The sequence below is a fragment of the Genypterus blacodes genome, unplaced genomic scaffold (assembly GCF_046128005.1).
Source record: "Genypterus blacodes isolate CSIRO-AG114 ecotype Tasmania unplaced genomic scaffold, CSIRO-AGI_Gbla_v1 ptg000234l_1, whole genome shotgun sequence".
Classification (NCBI taxonomy): Eukaryota; Metazoa; Chordata; class Actinopteri; order Ophidiiformes; family Ophidiidae; genus Genypterus; species Genypterus blacodes.
In genome coordinates this window covers 163,836-179,025 of record NW_027467032.1, presented here as the reverse complement: position 1 = coordinate 179,025, position 15,190 = coordinate 163,836, and the positions used below count along the sequence as shown (strand labels likewise).

Genomic DNA, 15,190 nt, shown 5'->3' with positions numbered 1-15,190 from the left:
ATCTCCCTGATTTGTTGTGTGGAGCTAAATTATCAATGATTGTTGTTGTTTTGCTTTGGAATGGGGATGAAGGATCAAAGCGTCTTAGATGTTTTGTGTCTTTACTGGTTGGTGAAGCTGTTGGTGCTGCATTTGTGTTTCTAAATCCATTGTTTGAACATGTGGATGTCAAATGTTACTGGTTGTCAGTGTGGCGTCTGCTGTCACTGAGAGATTTAGCAGGAATGAGGAGTTTCCAAGATGTCCGCCGGCCAAATCAGGGCGATGGATTGGGGAGGGATCGGACTGGAACGAGCTGTGCGAAATTCAGTCCTGATGGCTGGAGCAGCGATGGAGACGTGGTGAGGACAGATCAAACAGGAGAGAGCAGATTTATAAATAGCAGAGCTTTGGAAGAGTGAAGAGAGCAGATGTGATCGACCCGTCTGTGCTTAAGGAGTTCAAACAACAGATTAATACACTCAGATTATAGTCCGAGAGGGAGAGAGAGAAGGGGAGGGGGCTTGGGTTTGTACGCGCACACACACACACACACACACACACACACACACCCAGATGCAGAATAAATCACAAATAGCAGAGACAGGCCAAAACGTACTACTCACACACACTATCTCGAATGTATTCTTTCGCCAACACACCCCGGTATCCACCCTACCTCAAGCAGCACTGCACACACACCCAGTCTCACACACAGACGCTTGCACACACCCGCACAAATTCCCTCTCCCTGGCTCGTCTCTTGTTCTTCACTTCCCTCTAAAACACCCACTGATGAAGCTAGCCGTGTAAAAGCGTTTATAAATGCCAGCTGAGGACACACACAGACACACACACACACACACACACAGACCCCCATGTGTGGATGGAGTGCTGATCTGATTGACGGTGACCCGGCTGAGCGAGAGGGTAATGCACGCTGTCCATTACAGACACACACCGGACACGTGTTGGATGGCTTTTCTGCATATGTTGTAAGCATTACTTAACGCTATGTGTGTGTGTGGGTGTGTGTGGTCGTGTGTGTGGGAGCGGTGGAGGCGTTACTGTCTCGTTTCTGATCACCATGTGTCTGCAAACAGGAATTACAGGGGTTGAAGAAGAGGAGTAATGTTGGAGAGGTTCCATCTGAAATCAGGATCTATTAGAGAAAAATGCTTACAGAGACGACGTCGGGCCAAGATAGTCATCCTCACACACTGACACGCCTTTCTCTGTGTGTGTGTATGTGTGTGTGTGTGTGTGTGTGTGTGTGTGTGTGTGTGTGTGTGTGTGTGTGTGTTTCGTAGCACTGCTGTTATGTCAGAGCGCCATTGACCATCCTCATCTCCCTCTGCTGAGGAGGAATGGGTGGTCGTGTGTGTGTGTGTGTGTGTGTGTGTGTGTGTGTGTAAGGATTATATCTCTATCTCTTTGTAAAGCTCACACCAAACAATCAAGCGTAGGGAATAATCCCCACAAACACACATGTAGATGCCTTGAAAGCGATGTATTATAATATGTAACGCTCGCTTACGTACGCACACGGAGAAACGCGTTGCATCATTCCTGATCAGGGACGAGTTTAGTGCTGATTGGTGATCATGAACTCTTATCGTCAACGCAACATCAGAGTACAGCGTGTGTTTGATCCCCTCGACGCTCCGCTGAAGCAGCTCAGAGCACAACAAAGAGTTCTTCGGCCAAATGTGTGTATCGCATTATGGTGTGCCGTGATTCCACAGCCTCTTGTTCTGGTTTCCCTGACTGTTGTCTTCATCCATCCATCCATCCATCCATCCATCCATCCATCCACTCTCCACCTCTGAGGTCAGAGGTCACAGAGGAAGCAAACTAGCCCAGATGTTCCTCCTCCCTGGCCACATTCTCCATCGCTTCCTGAGGCATCCCTAGACGTTCCCAGGCCAGATGGGACATATAATCCCCTCCAGGTCTCCTCCGCCTGGTCTCCTTCCAGTTGGACGTCCCTGGATCATGTCCCTGGGGAGTCTGGCGTGGAGGCGTCCTGATTAGATGCCCGAACCACCTCAGCTCCCCACAGCTCCCTCCTGGCGTCTTCGCTCTTCTTCACTCTGTTCATGTAGCGATTGTGCTCGTACGTTGAGTTTCGCTTCCTGTTCACGGTGAATGGGAAGATTCCAAGAGAGCAGGAGTGTGTAGAAGCTGCTGCACTTTGTGTGTGTGTGTGTGCGTGTGTGTTTGTGTGTGTGTCAAGGGATGGTTAAAGGTTAAACGATTCCATACACACTCTCTGGAGTCAGCTGACACACAGATTCTCATATTCATTTGTAGTGCAGCTACTGAAATGCAAGGATCAGCGACGGACAGATTGGTGTGTGTGTGTGTGTGTGTGTGTGTGTGTGTGTGTGTGTGTGTTGGGGAAGGGGGGGGGGGGGTATATTGCTGTATGTATATCCAACATGCATCTGTTTAGTCTCTTAACATCAACATCAGTGATCGGCTGGAGGCCCGCTCGGATCACTAATAGCGAAGAGTGTGTGTGTGTTTATCTGTGTGTGTCTGAGTGTGTTCACGGTGGGGTGGGGGCGTTAATACCGATGAGCCCGTGGCAGCCGGAGTGAAACAAGTGCTGAGGTAGTTTGTTTTGCCGTGCACGGATGTTATGCACACCTCCATCTATAGCAGCTCCAGCTCCATTACAGTCATCAAAGCTCGTTCCTCAGGGAGATTAACTCACTCAGCCGTCTGCTGCTGGCTGCCATGGCGATTAAGAAGATGTGTGGTAAGTCCAGTACATGTGGAGATGGTGTGTGTTTGCTTGTGTGCGTGTGCGGCACGCTTCACATTCATCTGCGAGGCTGTTTACCTCGAGGAGCATAATGTTTATCTCATCACCGTCAATTTGGATAACTTCCTGTCTCTGAGGGTGGGAGGGTGGGAGAGCATCCCTGCAGTCCTGGTCAACTTCCTTGTGTTTGCAGTGGGCTCATCTGTCTTTGATGTCCCTCTACCACCGTCCTTGGTCTCTTATGGCTGACATGTGTTTTTAAAGCTGCCTCAAGGACTCGGGGCTTCTCTTCAATGGGAGATCTGCGTCTACCTGGTGCTGCAGTAATACCTGTGTCCTGTTAACATGAGATCTGTGGTTTTACCTGTAAGCTTCCCGGCCAAACAGAGCCGTCCACCACCTTGCATCGCTGTGTTTCATTAGCGACGTTAAGCTGTGATATGATGTAACAGGCACGTCCTCTGCCAGTCCTTCCTAATTGACTAAACACCGTCTTTTTTATTGCATACCTATAAAATTGACTTCCAAAAACGTGGGTGAAATATGAGAAACATACGGGCCGAATTGTTGCGGATAGTTTACATGTGCCGCGCTGTAACAAACCCAAAGGACGGAACATTTCTTAGAAACCAGCTCGGTTTTGTCTCCATGCAGCTGTGACGTTTCCTGGAGTCAGGAACATAATCTGTCTGTAGGGGAAGGAAGACGGATCGGCAGGTCCTTGAGTGTGTCCTTGCAGCGTCTACCACCGCCGTCCTCGCGGGACACATGTTGCTGTTTTATGACTCCAGGGCCTCCATGAGATCTGCTCCAGCAATAAGGGTTAATATCCCGAAATGGAGTTCTTTATCCTGCTGAACTGCTGCTCTGTATGTAACATCTGCTCACGGTTCTGAGCGCAGCAGGTAGCAGCTTAAGTTGTCATCTATGTTGGAGTTTTGATGACCCTTCCTCTTACTCCCCGGCTATATGTCATCATTAAATGACCCGGACCTCCAAAGATTGTTGGAGGGTTGTTTTTTTTTGCAGATTTGAATTTATGCATAGCATTTTGCTGAGATTTATAACGTTGAGGAAATGTAATCTTTCACTGGATTTACAACTAGACAGTCACAACAATAACTTCAAGATGTTCACGGCTTCACGTCTTAGAATGTTTGATCAATCTATGCATTTGTTTTCAATGAATCAATTCATAGCTCAGTCTGAACTCAAGTAGCAGCATGAGTCTCACTCATCGTCTCCAAATTTTCTTGTTTGACCAAACAATCAAACACTTTTACCTCCTGTTGACATGTTAACTAACTTATTAAATTTTTACATTGCTGATTATTGCTCAGGACGTCAACTAATCAATGAGTGGATTAACCCTTTGATGCTTGACTCCGATCTGGCTCCCGGGATCGAAGTGCACGAGGTTCACCAAACAATGATCATGCCGAGGACGACATAAGGGTTGAAAAGAGGATTTGCGAGGTATAGAACAGCGGCGCCCCTCCTCCTCCTCCTCCTCCCCCTCCTCCTCCTCAGGATTAAGTACATCTCTGCGATTGAAACTTGGCAGAACATTCTCCTCCCTCAGAAATATACATGTTCAGACGTTTGTACAGTATAAGGGGCAGCAGAGAAGATGAGACAGATGCTATGGAGAGAGCGAAGGTGAACCATTCAGAAAAGACAAACTAGTAGGTAAACATTTTTCTGCTCTTCCTTGTCTGCTGTTGTATGTCAGTGTGTGTGTGTGTGTGTGTGTGTGTGTGTGTGTGTGTGTGTGTGTGTGTGTGTGTGTGTGTGTGTGTGTGTGTGTGTGCAGAAAAATACTATCCACTCAGCTGATGGATTATAATCAAGTCTGATTGCAATTGTCTCGCTGAGTCAGACTGTTAGTAAATGTGACATTCATGCTTCTGACAAGGACTTGGCATAACTGCAGCGCTCTCCAGATGTGTTTATGTATGATTAATGTTTAGAGATGCGGGGTTTAGTCCCGGGGGATCTGAAACGTTATGTAGCCATGAGTAGCATTAGTCGTTGGACGTGTCCGTTTGTGTTCCTCCCATTTTGAAGGTGATAGTTTCATCCAGAGGTGTTGGTTTGTCCCTTGAGTCGTCTCCACGGCTCTAAACACAACTGTAGATTCAAAAAAATGTTCATGCTTTTTTTAATGGAATTCGACAGGTGGAATGTTCAAAAGTCTCCACTGATGAGAATGTGGAGAAACTACAAATAGGATCCAGAAATAAAAAGATTTTAAATGGCCATATACAAATTTCCATGTTCTCATGTTGGGGCCTTAATGTGTAAATGCACATAAACACAATCATCCACACAAACTGAGTGATAATGGACTCTTTAAGGTAGTGTCTCACTTTAAGGAACATTTAAATCAATGCTGACCAAACAAATACTTGAATTTCATCACATTGTATTACCAAGTGTATAGGCAGGTAAAGTCATGTGTTACACAGGAGTAAAGCAGTCAGCTGTGATCTTCAACAACTCAAACTCACAAGTCCTAAAATGTCTTTGGGCAAATGCTTTGGCTCCCTGCCTCCTGATTCTTCTCTGCTGTCTGTATCATGTGACTGATTCAATCCCTGGAGTTGTTTCTTCATGTCCGCTTTGATTCTTACCTGTTGTATTTTGGTTTCCTTTACATCCCTTAGGTAATGTGTTCAGCTTTTCAAAGTAGTAGTACATTCCTGTTGTCGGAGCGCTAGATGCCCCGAGCTGTTTCCTAATCGCATTTAACAATCTGCTTAATGGAGAAAGGAAACTAACAGCCTCGCAGATGGCCGGAGCCAAAGATGCATCGTAGCTAAGTTGAGCGATGTGGATGTTATCAGCGCTGACTCGTCTCCTTTTCTGTTTCCCCAGGCAGGATGACAAACCAGCCGACAGCCAACCAGTCCAACAAAAACAAGGAGAAGGAGAAAGATGAACGCCAACCAGATGACAACACAGAAGTCGCTTACAAAGATGCCGGACACTGTAGCCGCAGCAACCACAGCCTGCTGCTGGGACTCACTGTCATGGGTACGAGAGGATCCAGCGTTTGTAGCTTTCCACTGTGAAAATAAAAGCTGGATCTCTGTTGAGAATATTTACACAAAACAGGGTTGAAAAAGGAATCTTTGCTCTCCTTTCAACACGTCAGAGTAAACCTATAGACACAGATGTTTTTCCCATGAGGCTTTGTGGGGTTTCTTGTTGTTTTGACCCTGTCTCTGTAGACACTTTGGTATGTTTCTGCATAGCTGTGTTGTGTGTGCTAAAGTGTGTTATTCTTCTCCGTCATTTGTCACCCAAATTTAAACCATAGATTTAAACCTGTTTACATTACGGTAGACGCTTGTCATTAGTCAGAGGTCTCAACCAGTCACAAGTAAAACAGCTCTTTCCGGGGGAGGAGAAGGAGGCCAGTGTGTCGTCCTCACTGTGTCAGAGGGCCCAGTGCTGAGATCTGTGGCTCACCATTATTACCATTTTAGGCTTATTAGGAATGTGTACAACAGAGCAATGATCTCCTCTCCTCTCCTCTCCTCTCCTCTCCTCTCAGGTGTCGTCATGGGATTAGTGTTCGGAATTTTGCTGCGGTACATGCAGGTGAAAGACAACAGTGTCCTCACTATGGTCTCCTTCCCTGGAGATATCCTGATGAGGATGCTGAAGATGCTCATACTGCCCCTCATTATCTCCAGCCTTATCACAGGTTGACCAATGTGCACGTGCACACACACACACACACGCACACACACACACACACACACACATACACACACACAAGCACAGACATCAGAGAATGCCGAGTCACTCTGCTGAGGAACGTCTGATGGAACGAATGTGTCACTTTCAGGGTTGGCTGGTCTGGACGCTCGCTCCAGTGGCAGGATGGGAAGCAGAGCCATGGTCTACTACATGTCCACCACTATCATCGCTGCCATCTTGGGGGTCATCCTGGTGTTGGGGATCCACCCTGGGAACCCCAAACTGAGGGGAGGCCGGGCCACCACGACCACCAAGAGCCAGGAGGTCAGCAGCCTTGACGCCTTCCTGGATCTGCTCAGGAACCTCTTCCCAGAGAACCTGGTGCAGGCCTGCTTCCAACAGGTACAACCGACGCCATGTGTGTGGAAGTTATTCTGGCTCTTAGTGTTTGTCAAATATATGTGGACATTCTGTAAGTCGCCGGTTTGGTTTCACTCCATGTTTATGATAATATGTCACACAAAAATGAAGGAATTTAGAGAACATAGGCGTTTCTCCAATGATGTTTTGTCATATTCTCCTACAAATGGACTTAATCGTGTATATTATACCAACTTCCCCACCTTTTTGGAACCTCTAATGCTCTGTTCTGGATGGACAAAACACCAGAAACACATTTTAATATAATTGAGCCCAGTGCAACAACATGACTGCCTATGTCCCATCTAACGTGTCATTACCTAAAGGAACATTGATCTGAGCCAATGAGTCCCACTGCAGTCTGACTTTAGACATTGAGATCCCTTCACGTGCGTGCTTACGTCTGCCCAGTCCTAGTCTGTTATTGTTTTCTTTTCACTTGGCTAATGGCGGCCTGATCCCTGACAGTCTTGGCTCCTGTTGATCCAGTCTGATCATTATTTAAAAGATAATCCCAGCTTCAATCATGATGTCTTGTTGTCTGTTTTCTCCTGTGCGTGTGTGTGAATGATTAGAAACGCCTCTGTTAGACGGGGTGAGACCATCCCTTCTGCTGCTGCCGCTAATCTCTGTGCATCTGCATGTGAGGCATCAGAGTTGTGGAGTTAATCGAATCCTCTTGAGTGTCTCTGCTGCTGCATCTCTCTCTTTCCTGTCTGCATCTCTGCTTTCCTGCCTTTTTGTACTCATCGGGGGATTCATTGAAATCTTAAAAGAAATAATTGCTATTGCAGACAGCATTCGCCCTTCAACTTTCAACTGTCTTGTCATCATCTTCTCTCCCTCTCTCTCTCCTGTTTGCTTTCGGTTACTCACAGACAATATGAGCGACGTTAAAACAGAAATAAGCTCTCTTGATCTGAATCATCTTAAGCATTAATCACACATTCTGCATCCTCCTCCAGGTCCAGACGGTGATGAAAAAGGTGCCAGTCACAGCGCTGAACCAAACAGAGCCTCTGTTAATCAGCAAGAAGAAACTGGAATACAAATGGGGCATGAACGTCCTGGGTGAGTTCGATCGTCGCTCCAAATATACGATGGCAGTTTTATTTCCCCGCTTCTGTTTTGCATTGAGAGCTGTCGTTTCTCCACTGCATGCTGGAGTTGTGAATTGCATGTCGCTTTGCTGTGTCTTCCTCAAGGCTTGATTGGCTTCTTCATCACCTTTGGCATATGCATGAGCAGGATGGGCGAGAGAGGGAAGGTCATGTGTGAATTCTTCAACATCCTCAACGAGATTATCATGACGATGGTTTCCTTAATTATGTGGTCAGTGACATGCTGTTGTTTGTTCGTGTTTGTGTGTGTTTGTGTGTCTACGAGCATGTGTGTGGGTCAATGGCTGTGCTGGTATGGCATTCAGGAGATACCACACACACACACACACACATGCTCTGAGAGGTCGCTGACAGAGATGGATAAGGTGTTGACTGTGTACCTAAGACAAATTGTTAGAACAGGGTCAGACGGGGGAAAAGCGAAAAGGGGAGAAAGGAAGAGGAAGAGAGGGGAAGTGAGAGTGAAGGACACAGACAGATGGAAAGAGAGAGGAAGAGAGAGAAAGAGAGAGAGAGAGGGCAGTTTGAGAGTGAAGGGGGAGGTGGAGAGAGGGATTCCCCGGGCCCTGCTGGAGTCTGTGGTATGCTGGGGAGTAGCAGGAGCTGGGGGCTGGAACAATGTTGTGGGCTCCCAGGGGAGCCGGGGTGGAATATCTCCAAAATGTAAATGGATCCACCGACGGCAGAGGAGCCACTTGGCAGCCGAGCAGAAAGCAGATGCGGGAGGGATAGCGGGATGTGGAAAGATGCATGTGAGAGCATGTCTGCAGAGAGACGCGTACGCCTTGAGGCTTCGCAGGACACCGGCGAGTCGCACAGAACGAGAGCAAAGTGGCACTGAGAGCGGGGAGGGGGGAGGGGGGAGGCGCGGGGAGGCGACTGGAAGAAAAACAGCAGGATGCTTGTCTCGCTGCTCTTCTAGGCCATCGACATGTGCAGCTGGACACCAAAGGAATTGTGTCCTCGTTCGTATCACTCACACAGTATAAACAGATTACTCACGGGCCTATGGGGCCAGCCAAACACAGAGCCCAGTGTATACAAAAACACGTATCATACAAGGAACGCATCCATCAGATCATATACACGGCATTCTCCACCGAACAACTGTCGGCGGATGCCAGCCTCAGGGTTCAACCACGCAGCTGACCTGGGAGAGCAGGCTGTCGTCCTGATGGAACCTGCTTTGGAGCCCAAGCAGGAAGGTCTTAAAGAGGAACGCCGCCTAATACAAACGTCCCACAGCAGCCAGCATTCAGGAACGCGGACAACTGCGCTCTAGTGCACGGAAACATGAGATCCAAGAATCTATCATGTCCTCACGTACAGAAAATGCTCCGTAGACGCTGATAAAGATTGATTTGGCCCCGGACGCCGGCCTGATCTAGCACAACATGACTCAAACGACAAAATGGTGTTTCATTGAATTAGTCTGCGAGTGAAAAATGCACAGATGCCAGGTAAACATTTCCCGCCCTTATTGGCATTAAAACATTGCATAGACATTATGCAACAAATGAAACAGCAGGTGTTCAAAACACAACATGCCCGGCAGAGAAAACAACACATTCTTAGCGTCAGTTTCAACTTTGTGTAGGCAGAAACATTTCATCAACTTAGAAATGCATGAGCAGGAGAAACCTTCAAGAGAAACATTATATGCATGTCCATACATAAAGCCATACTCCAGAGATTTGACAACATTTATGGATTTTCAGGTCATTGACGTCCAAACTAGGTCACTGATTTTGCTATTTTGTCTTGGACTCTGTCGCTCTGTCTAGGTATTCTCCCGTTGGCATCTCCTCGCTGATTGCTGGCAAGATCGCCGCAATCGGAGACCTAGAGGTGGTGGCCAGGCAGCTTGGCATGTACATGGTGACCGTCATGGTGGGCCTGGCCATACACGGCGGCTTGATCCTGCCCGCAATATTCTTCGCTATCACCAGAAAAAGTCCTCTGACTTTCTACTCAGGGATCTTCCAGGCCTGGATCACTGCTTTGGGGACTGCAAGCAGGTAGGAAGGCCTGCAGGAACTTTGTGTATGTGTTTGTGTGTGTGAGGAAGCGCGTGTGTGTGCATAGATGCACTGTGTTTTGGCATGTGTTAACATGTGTGTGTCACATGTTTCTTTTACAACATATATTCCTCAAGCAGCTGCTGTAGTCACCATGATTGATCGGTATGGTCTGCTACTCTCTCTCAGATATTTGGGTTCAATCAGGAACCCTAAAGGCAAAACTCTGTGTTTACGCAACTGAACTGACAAATAACAACGTCGGAAGCAAATCATATCATGGACATGTCAGACAGATCCTGTGTCGTAGATGTCTAAGCCTTGGGATTAGCCGCCAGGCAGCCAAACTGGCCCTGCCGTATCCCGCCTGACTCAGCTTGGCTCGGCCTGCTGAGGATTCTGCGTCGCTGCTGGAGCCAACTGTCATCCTGGCACATTATGGGGGCATTAGTGAATATGGCTAATCCTATCAACGGCTCCTCTAATTGTATTATGGCCCGCGCTTCGCAGGGGCCGGAATCAAATTCCTCTAATTCACATGTTGGAGGATTGCAGCAGTGGTCTACGCCAGCTGTTAAGAGGTCGCTCTCACTCGACTCATATTTCTCCATTTTTTCGCCTCCGCCCTGGTTGAACCCCCTCGCCCCCTTCACACCTCTGCACTTTTGTCTTTCACCACCTGTCTACTTATTTTATTTACCTTTTGGTGCTTTTTTTCTAACCTTCTGTATTTCGTGGGGCCTCCCTCTCTCAGTGCAGGAACATTGCCGGTCACCTTTCGCTGTCTGGAGGAAAATCTGAAGATAGATAAGCGCGTGACTCGCTTCGTGCTGCCCATCGGCGCAACTATTAACATGGACGGCACTGCCCTGTACGAGGCCGTGGCGGCCATCTTCATCGCCCAGATGAACGACATAAGCCTGGATGGTGGACAGATTATCACTGTCAGGTAGGAATCATGGGGGCTTACACACACTTTGTCACTTTCTTCTGTTTGTGTCTTTGATTCAAGGCTCAGTTTTATTTCCATTCATGAGATTCGGTATTTAATTCCAAACTCATCCTGTCTCCAAAATACCTCCAACTCTGAGGGTTGGAGGTATTGGATTAGTGATGTGTTAACAAGTACCTGCAACATAGAAATCTGTCACCAATCACATTGTTAACAGCACATACAAGCATTACTTTGCTTTGGTTGTGTTGTATTCAGATTTCATGTTTAAGTCTCTTTGGATAAAAGCCTAAATGTAATGTAAATGTGCTTTAACTACCAGGAATATACTGAAGCAACAGATACAAACACTCTTTGTTTTGCCACTTTGTTTACTTCATTCTGTTTTCGCTGTGAGCTTATTGTAGTAAGCTTATGGGTGGTCCTACCAGTACAAAACTCAGTCACGTGATGCCGTATTGAATTCTGCCCGTCTGTCTCGTTGTGCCATGCAGGCAGCTCTGATGAAATTCAGCTGCATATAACAAAAACGTATGAGAAAGTTTCATGTGTAATGCTATCCTAATAGAGAATAAAAAGATGAGTCAACTATGACATCCTGTCAAACAAACATAACGCAAATGTAAATTGTGTTTTGGGAAAGACACTAATCTTTGCTTTTCCTCCATAAACAAATCCATATAATGTAGCACCAGACTGCGGCTGTATATCCATGACAGTGTAAAGCTCTGAAGGTAGTAAAGACCTAATGAGACTCATTCTCCTTTACTGAGGTTTCAGCAAAGACATTTAATTCTGATTGGAACCAGTCGAGTTGGATCAAAATCTGTTTGTGGCAGCCGCGGGTCACAAATGAAGCTCTGTTGCTGCTTTCAAGTTGTTTGTTGTGTCTTTCATCAATGGACGCTCACCACAAAATTCCCAAATCTAATTTTCAAAAATAGGACTATTGTATCATCTATTGTGACGTTATGAGGTCCATATGGAACGCAGATCTCTTTGATGTTCCCATTACCCTCACAGTCAGTGCGTGATAACAGTAAGTGCTATAGTTTGGCACATGCTAAGAGATTAAGATGTACTACAGATTTCTGAGATCTGGCTGAGATCACTTCAGGCTTCATAGTTGACATCTGGAACCGTCGTGAAGTGATAGTACTTCAAATTACAGACACGTCGAGACAAGCAGCACTGTGATCAAATCATAATGTCATTCAGTCAGTCAGTCAGGAAGATTTGTATAGTTCAGTATTACATACAATGTCTGAAAGGGCTTTACAGCTCCCCACCCAACCCAAAGCTCTCTAAAAAGACAAGGAAAACTAAACCTCGGCATATATGAGAAAGCTCACGAGAGGAGCTGTAGGTGGGGAAGCAGGAAGTTAACAAAAGAGACAAAAACAAGAATGAAGGAAGAGAAGGAAGCTATAGAATACAGCAACTCCCAGCCCAGATCCTGTTAGGGGAGGTTAAGGAGAATGTTAAGAGGTGTTGGACCCTCAGACCACCTCCCATCACACCTTTCTAACCCAATATCACTTTAATATAAAACCATGTATGGGAGTATATGAAGCACATTTGCCCTCTCGACTCTCTGTCTCCAGGGTTGTCGATGGCCACATGTTACCGCCCACGTGTGAGACGCCGGAGGCTTTCAGTGTCTTAGTGTCTTTGTAATGTTTTCCTTAGTGACTCAACATGTCAGGATTTCTCTTGAACTCAGTCGGTGAAACTGTTACATAACGGATCACGTCCTCTAATCCTTATCCAAGAATCATTCGGGTCTTTCGGAAGATTTACGACTAGAGGTACAACGCAAGCAACAAGCCGATTAAGGTGAAACATCAAGAATACGTACGGGCTCCTCTTTATATCTGTGCCAGAGGGCTGCTGCAGGTGTGTCGAGCCAGAATAGAGTCGGGTAACTTGTTTTTCCTCTAAGAGACCACAGAAAAGGGAAATATTTGCCTTAAGGGTATAGTAATCCTATGGTAACCCTATAGGTATCAAAGAAACTCGTCTGCCCACTTTATGTCTGAAACGTGGTGATGGGTGATACTGGCAGGGTCGTGGGACCACCCTTGCAACCCATTCCCACTGATGGAAAACAGTCGTAAAGGGAATGGTTTGTCGTCTGTCTTTGTCCAGTATGACTGCCACCCTGGCCAGTGTCGGAGCTGCTAGTATTCCCAGTGCCGGACTGGTCACCATGCTGCTGATCCTGACGGCCGTCGGGCTTCCCACGCAGGACATCAGCCTGCTCATCGCTGTCGACTGGCTGCTGTGAGTCAGGTGTCTAAGCAACAGGGGGCGCATGTGTGCCAACCAGACCTGTTTAGGCATATCTACTCAAGTACTGTACCTAAGTGTAATTTTGAGGTACTTGAGGAATACTACTTTGAGGTGAAATCTATGCAATTTCTCCAATTTTATGCATCAATATCAGTATTGTTATCATTATTAACTTCTTGTTTTACTCCAAACTCTCCAAATTTGATACTTGAGTACTTTCTTCCAGTAGTATTTTCACTGTAGGACATTTATGATACAGAATGAATCAACCCTCTGACCTCATTGACACTGATGCTGTTTGTCCGTGCAGTGACAGGATGCGTACGTCCATCAACGTTGTGGGCGACTCGTTCGGTGCCGCAATCGTGGACCATTTGTCGAGGGCGGAGCTGGCCGAACTGGACGCAGCAGATATGCAAATGATCCTTCCAGAGGAGGAGCTGGATTTCATTCCCCCGCCCCCCATTTTTACCGAGCTGGACCTGGTCGAACCTGTCAGACCGCCCGATTTACCTCCTCGCTCGCCTCGCCCACCCAAACAAAACCACCACGACCACGTTCTCCCCCAGTCCCACTATTCTCCATCTCGTTCTATCCGTTCTCCATCACCGCGTTCCCTCCGTTCTCCCTCTCCGCGCTCTGTCTGTTCCCACTCCCCCCGGCCTTTCCATTCTCATTCACCACGCCACCTCTGCAGGACAGAGCTGGGCTACTGTGCCCTGCCTACACATGAGAACCAGGTACGACCCCCAGTGCTGCCCTTTGCCTTCATCTCATTTTTTTCTCACAGAATACAACTTTAAATGTCAAGACATAAGCCATGTTTGTGCTTGTAATTATCCTCTGTCTTGAACCAGTTTACCTCTTTGCATTGTCAGGTTCCCACGCTGCACCACCCCTTCAGAGAGAGAGACAGGGAGAGGGAGCGGCTGAGGATGGAGAGTGAAACAGAAGAGGATGAGGAGAGAGTTTTGGGTGGATTGAGCGATGGGGAGGAGAGTGATGACACTGCGTATGACCGGAGGCACGCCATCCCCCTGGGTGACCTACCGTGATGAGATTTAACACAAAAAAGCTCCCCTGTCCATTTCCATCTATTTTACGACATCTTTCCCCACTTTACTGCACTACTGCTACTTCCTTACTGGTGATTACAGTGACTTTAGCTGCTTGTAAAGCTGCTTCTTAAATACAAGATATTCTCATTTGAGGTCACTGATCTCAGTAGATTTGACTGTTCACTTACTTTGAGCATAATATTCATGGGAAATGATGCAAAGCTTGTGATCCAGGCCCTAAAATCCAGGCCGGCTTGTATTGTGTGAAAGTTTTTCCCCAGTTTATTCAACTCATTCCTTCTTTCTAGCCCTGCAACACTGTCTCACTATATCGTTTTAGAAATTAAAATGCCCCATGATGCCTGTATTTATGTTCCTGAGGTATCCTGGTGTTGAGGCCCCCTTCTTACACACATTCATGAAGTGATTAGTTGCTCCTTGACTGTCTTGCGTCTGTTAGTAGAATGTTATCCTCTTCTTCCTTTACTTTCCCCCCCGAATGAAATGACAATAAAATTAACTTAATAGACCTCAAGAATCTAGTGTAACTCTTATGTAACTGAAATAATCACAAGCAGGTGTTATTTTTATACAATTCTCTTCCCTCTTACGTGTCTTAAGCTCCCATTCTCTGCTGTAGCGTCACTCATCTCCCCATCAACATCCACTATTGGTGTAATCTATGCATTGTATTTCTGTGGTTTGGTTTTAATTCAATTGTATTTTGATTTGCTACTTATTTCACTTTTATGATTTGCTTTATTGAATTTGTTGTAAAATGCCATTGTCAGTCTCCTCTCTTCAACTGAAGTGCAAGGGTTTACTTTTACAAAGTTCAACTGCCGCCCCACATCCTTAACTCTTAATCCACA

At 46.5% G+C, this 15,190-nt stretch overlaps 1 protein-coding gene across 1 annotated transcript; it reads left to right on the top strand.

Moving 5' to 3' along the window:
- Positions 1-2,721: 2,721 nt before the first annotated feature.
- Positions 2,722-14,315, top strand: slc1a9 (solute carrier family 1 member 9). The gene is made up of 11 exons (XM_076170934.1): positions 2,722-2,743; positions 5,627-5,785; positions 6,309-6,461; positions 6,606-6,859; positions 7,843-7,948; positions 8,083-8,209; positions 9,783-10,016; positions 10,771-10,965; positions 13,117-13,251; positions 13,571-14,000; positions 14,139-14,315. Exons 1-11 carry the CDS (start codon positions 2,722-2,724, stop codon positions 14,313-14,315), a joined length of 1,992 nt encoding a protein of 663 aa, XP_076027049.1.
- Positions 14,316-15,190: the final 875 nt, after the last annotated feature.

Excerpts from the sequence above, each read along its gene's own strand:
- slc1a9 (XM_076170934.1), top strand. The coding sequence starts at position 2,722 with ATGGCGATTAAGAAGATGTGTG. Across the intron at positions 5,786-6,308 it reads GCTGGGACTCACTGTCATGG|GTGTCGTCATGGGATTAGTG; the intron begins GTACGAGAGGAT and ends CTCTCCTCTCAG. Across the intron at positions 10,966-13,116 it reads GGACAGATTATCACTGTCAG|TATGACTGCCACCCTGGCCA; the intron begins GTAGGAATCATG and ends GTCTTTGTCCAG.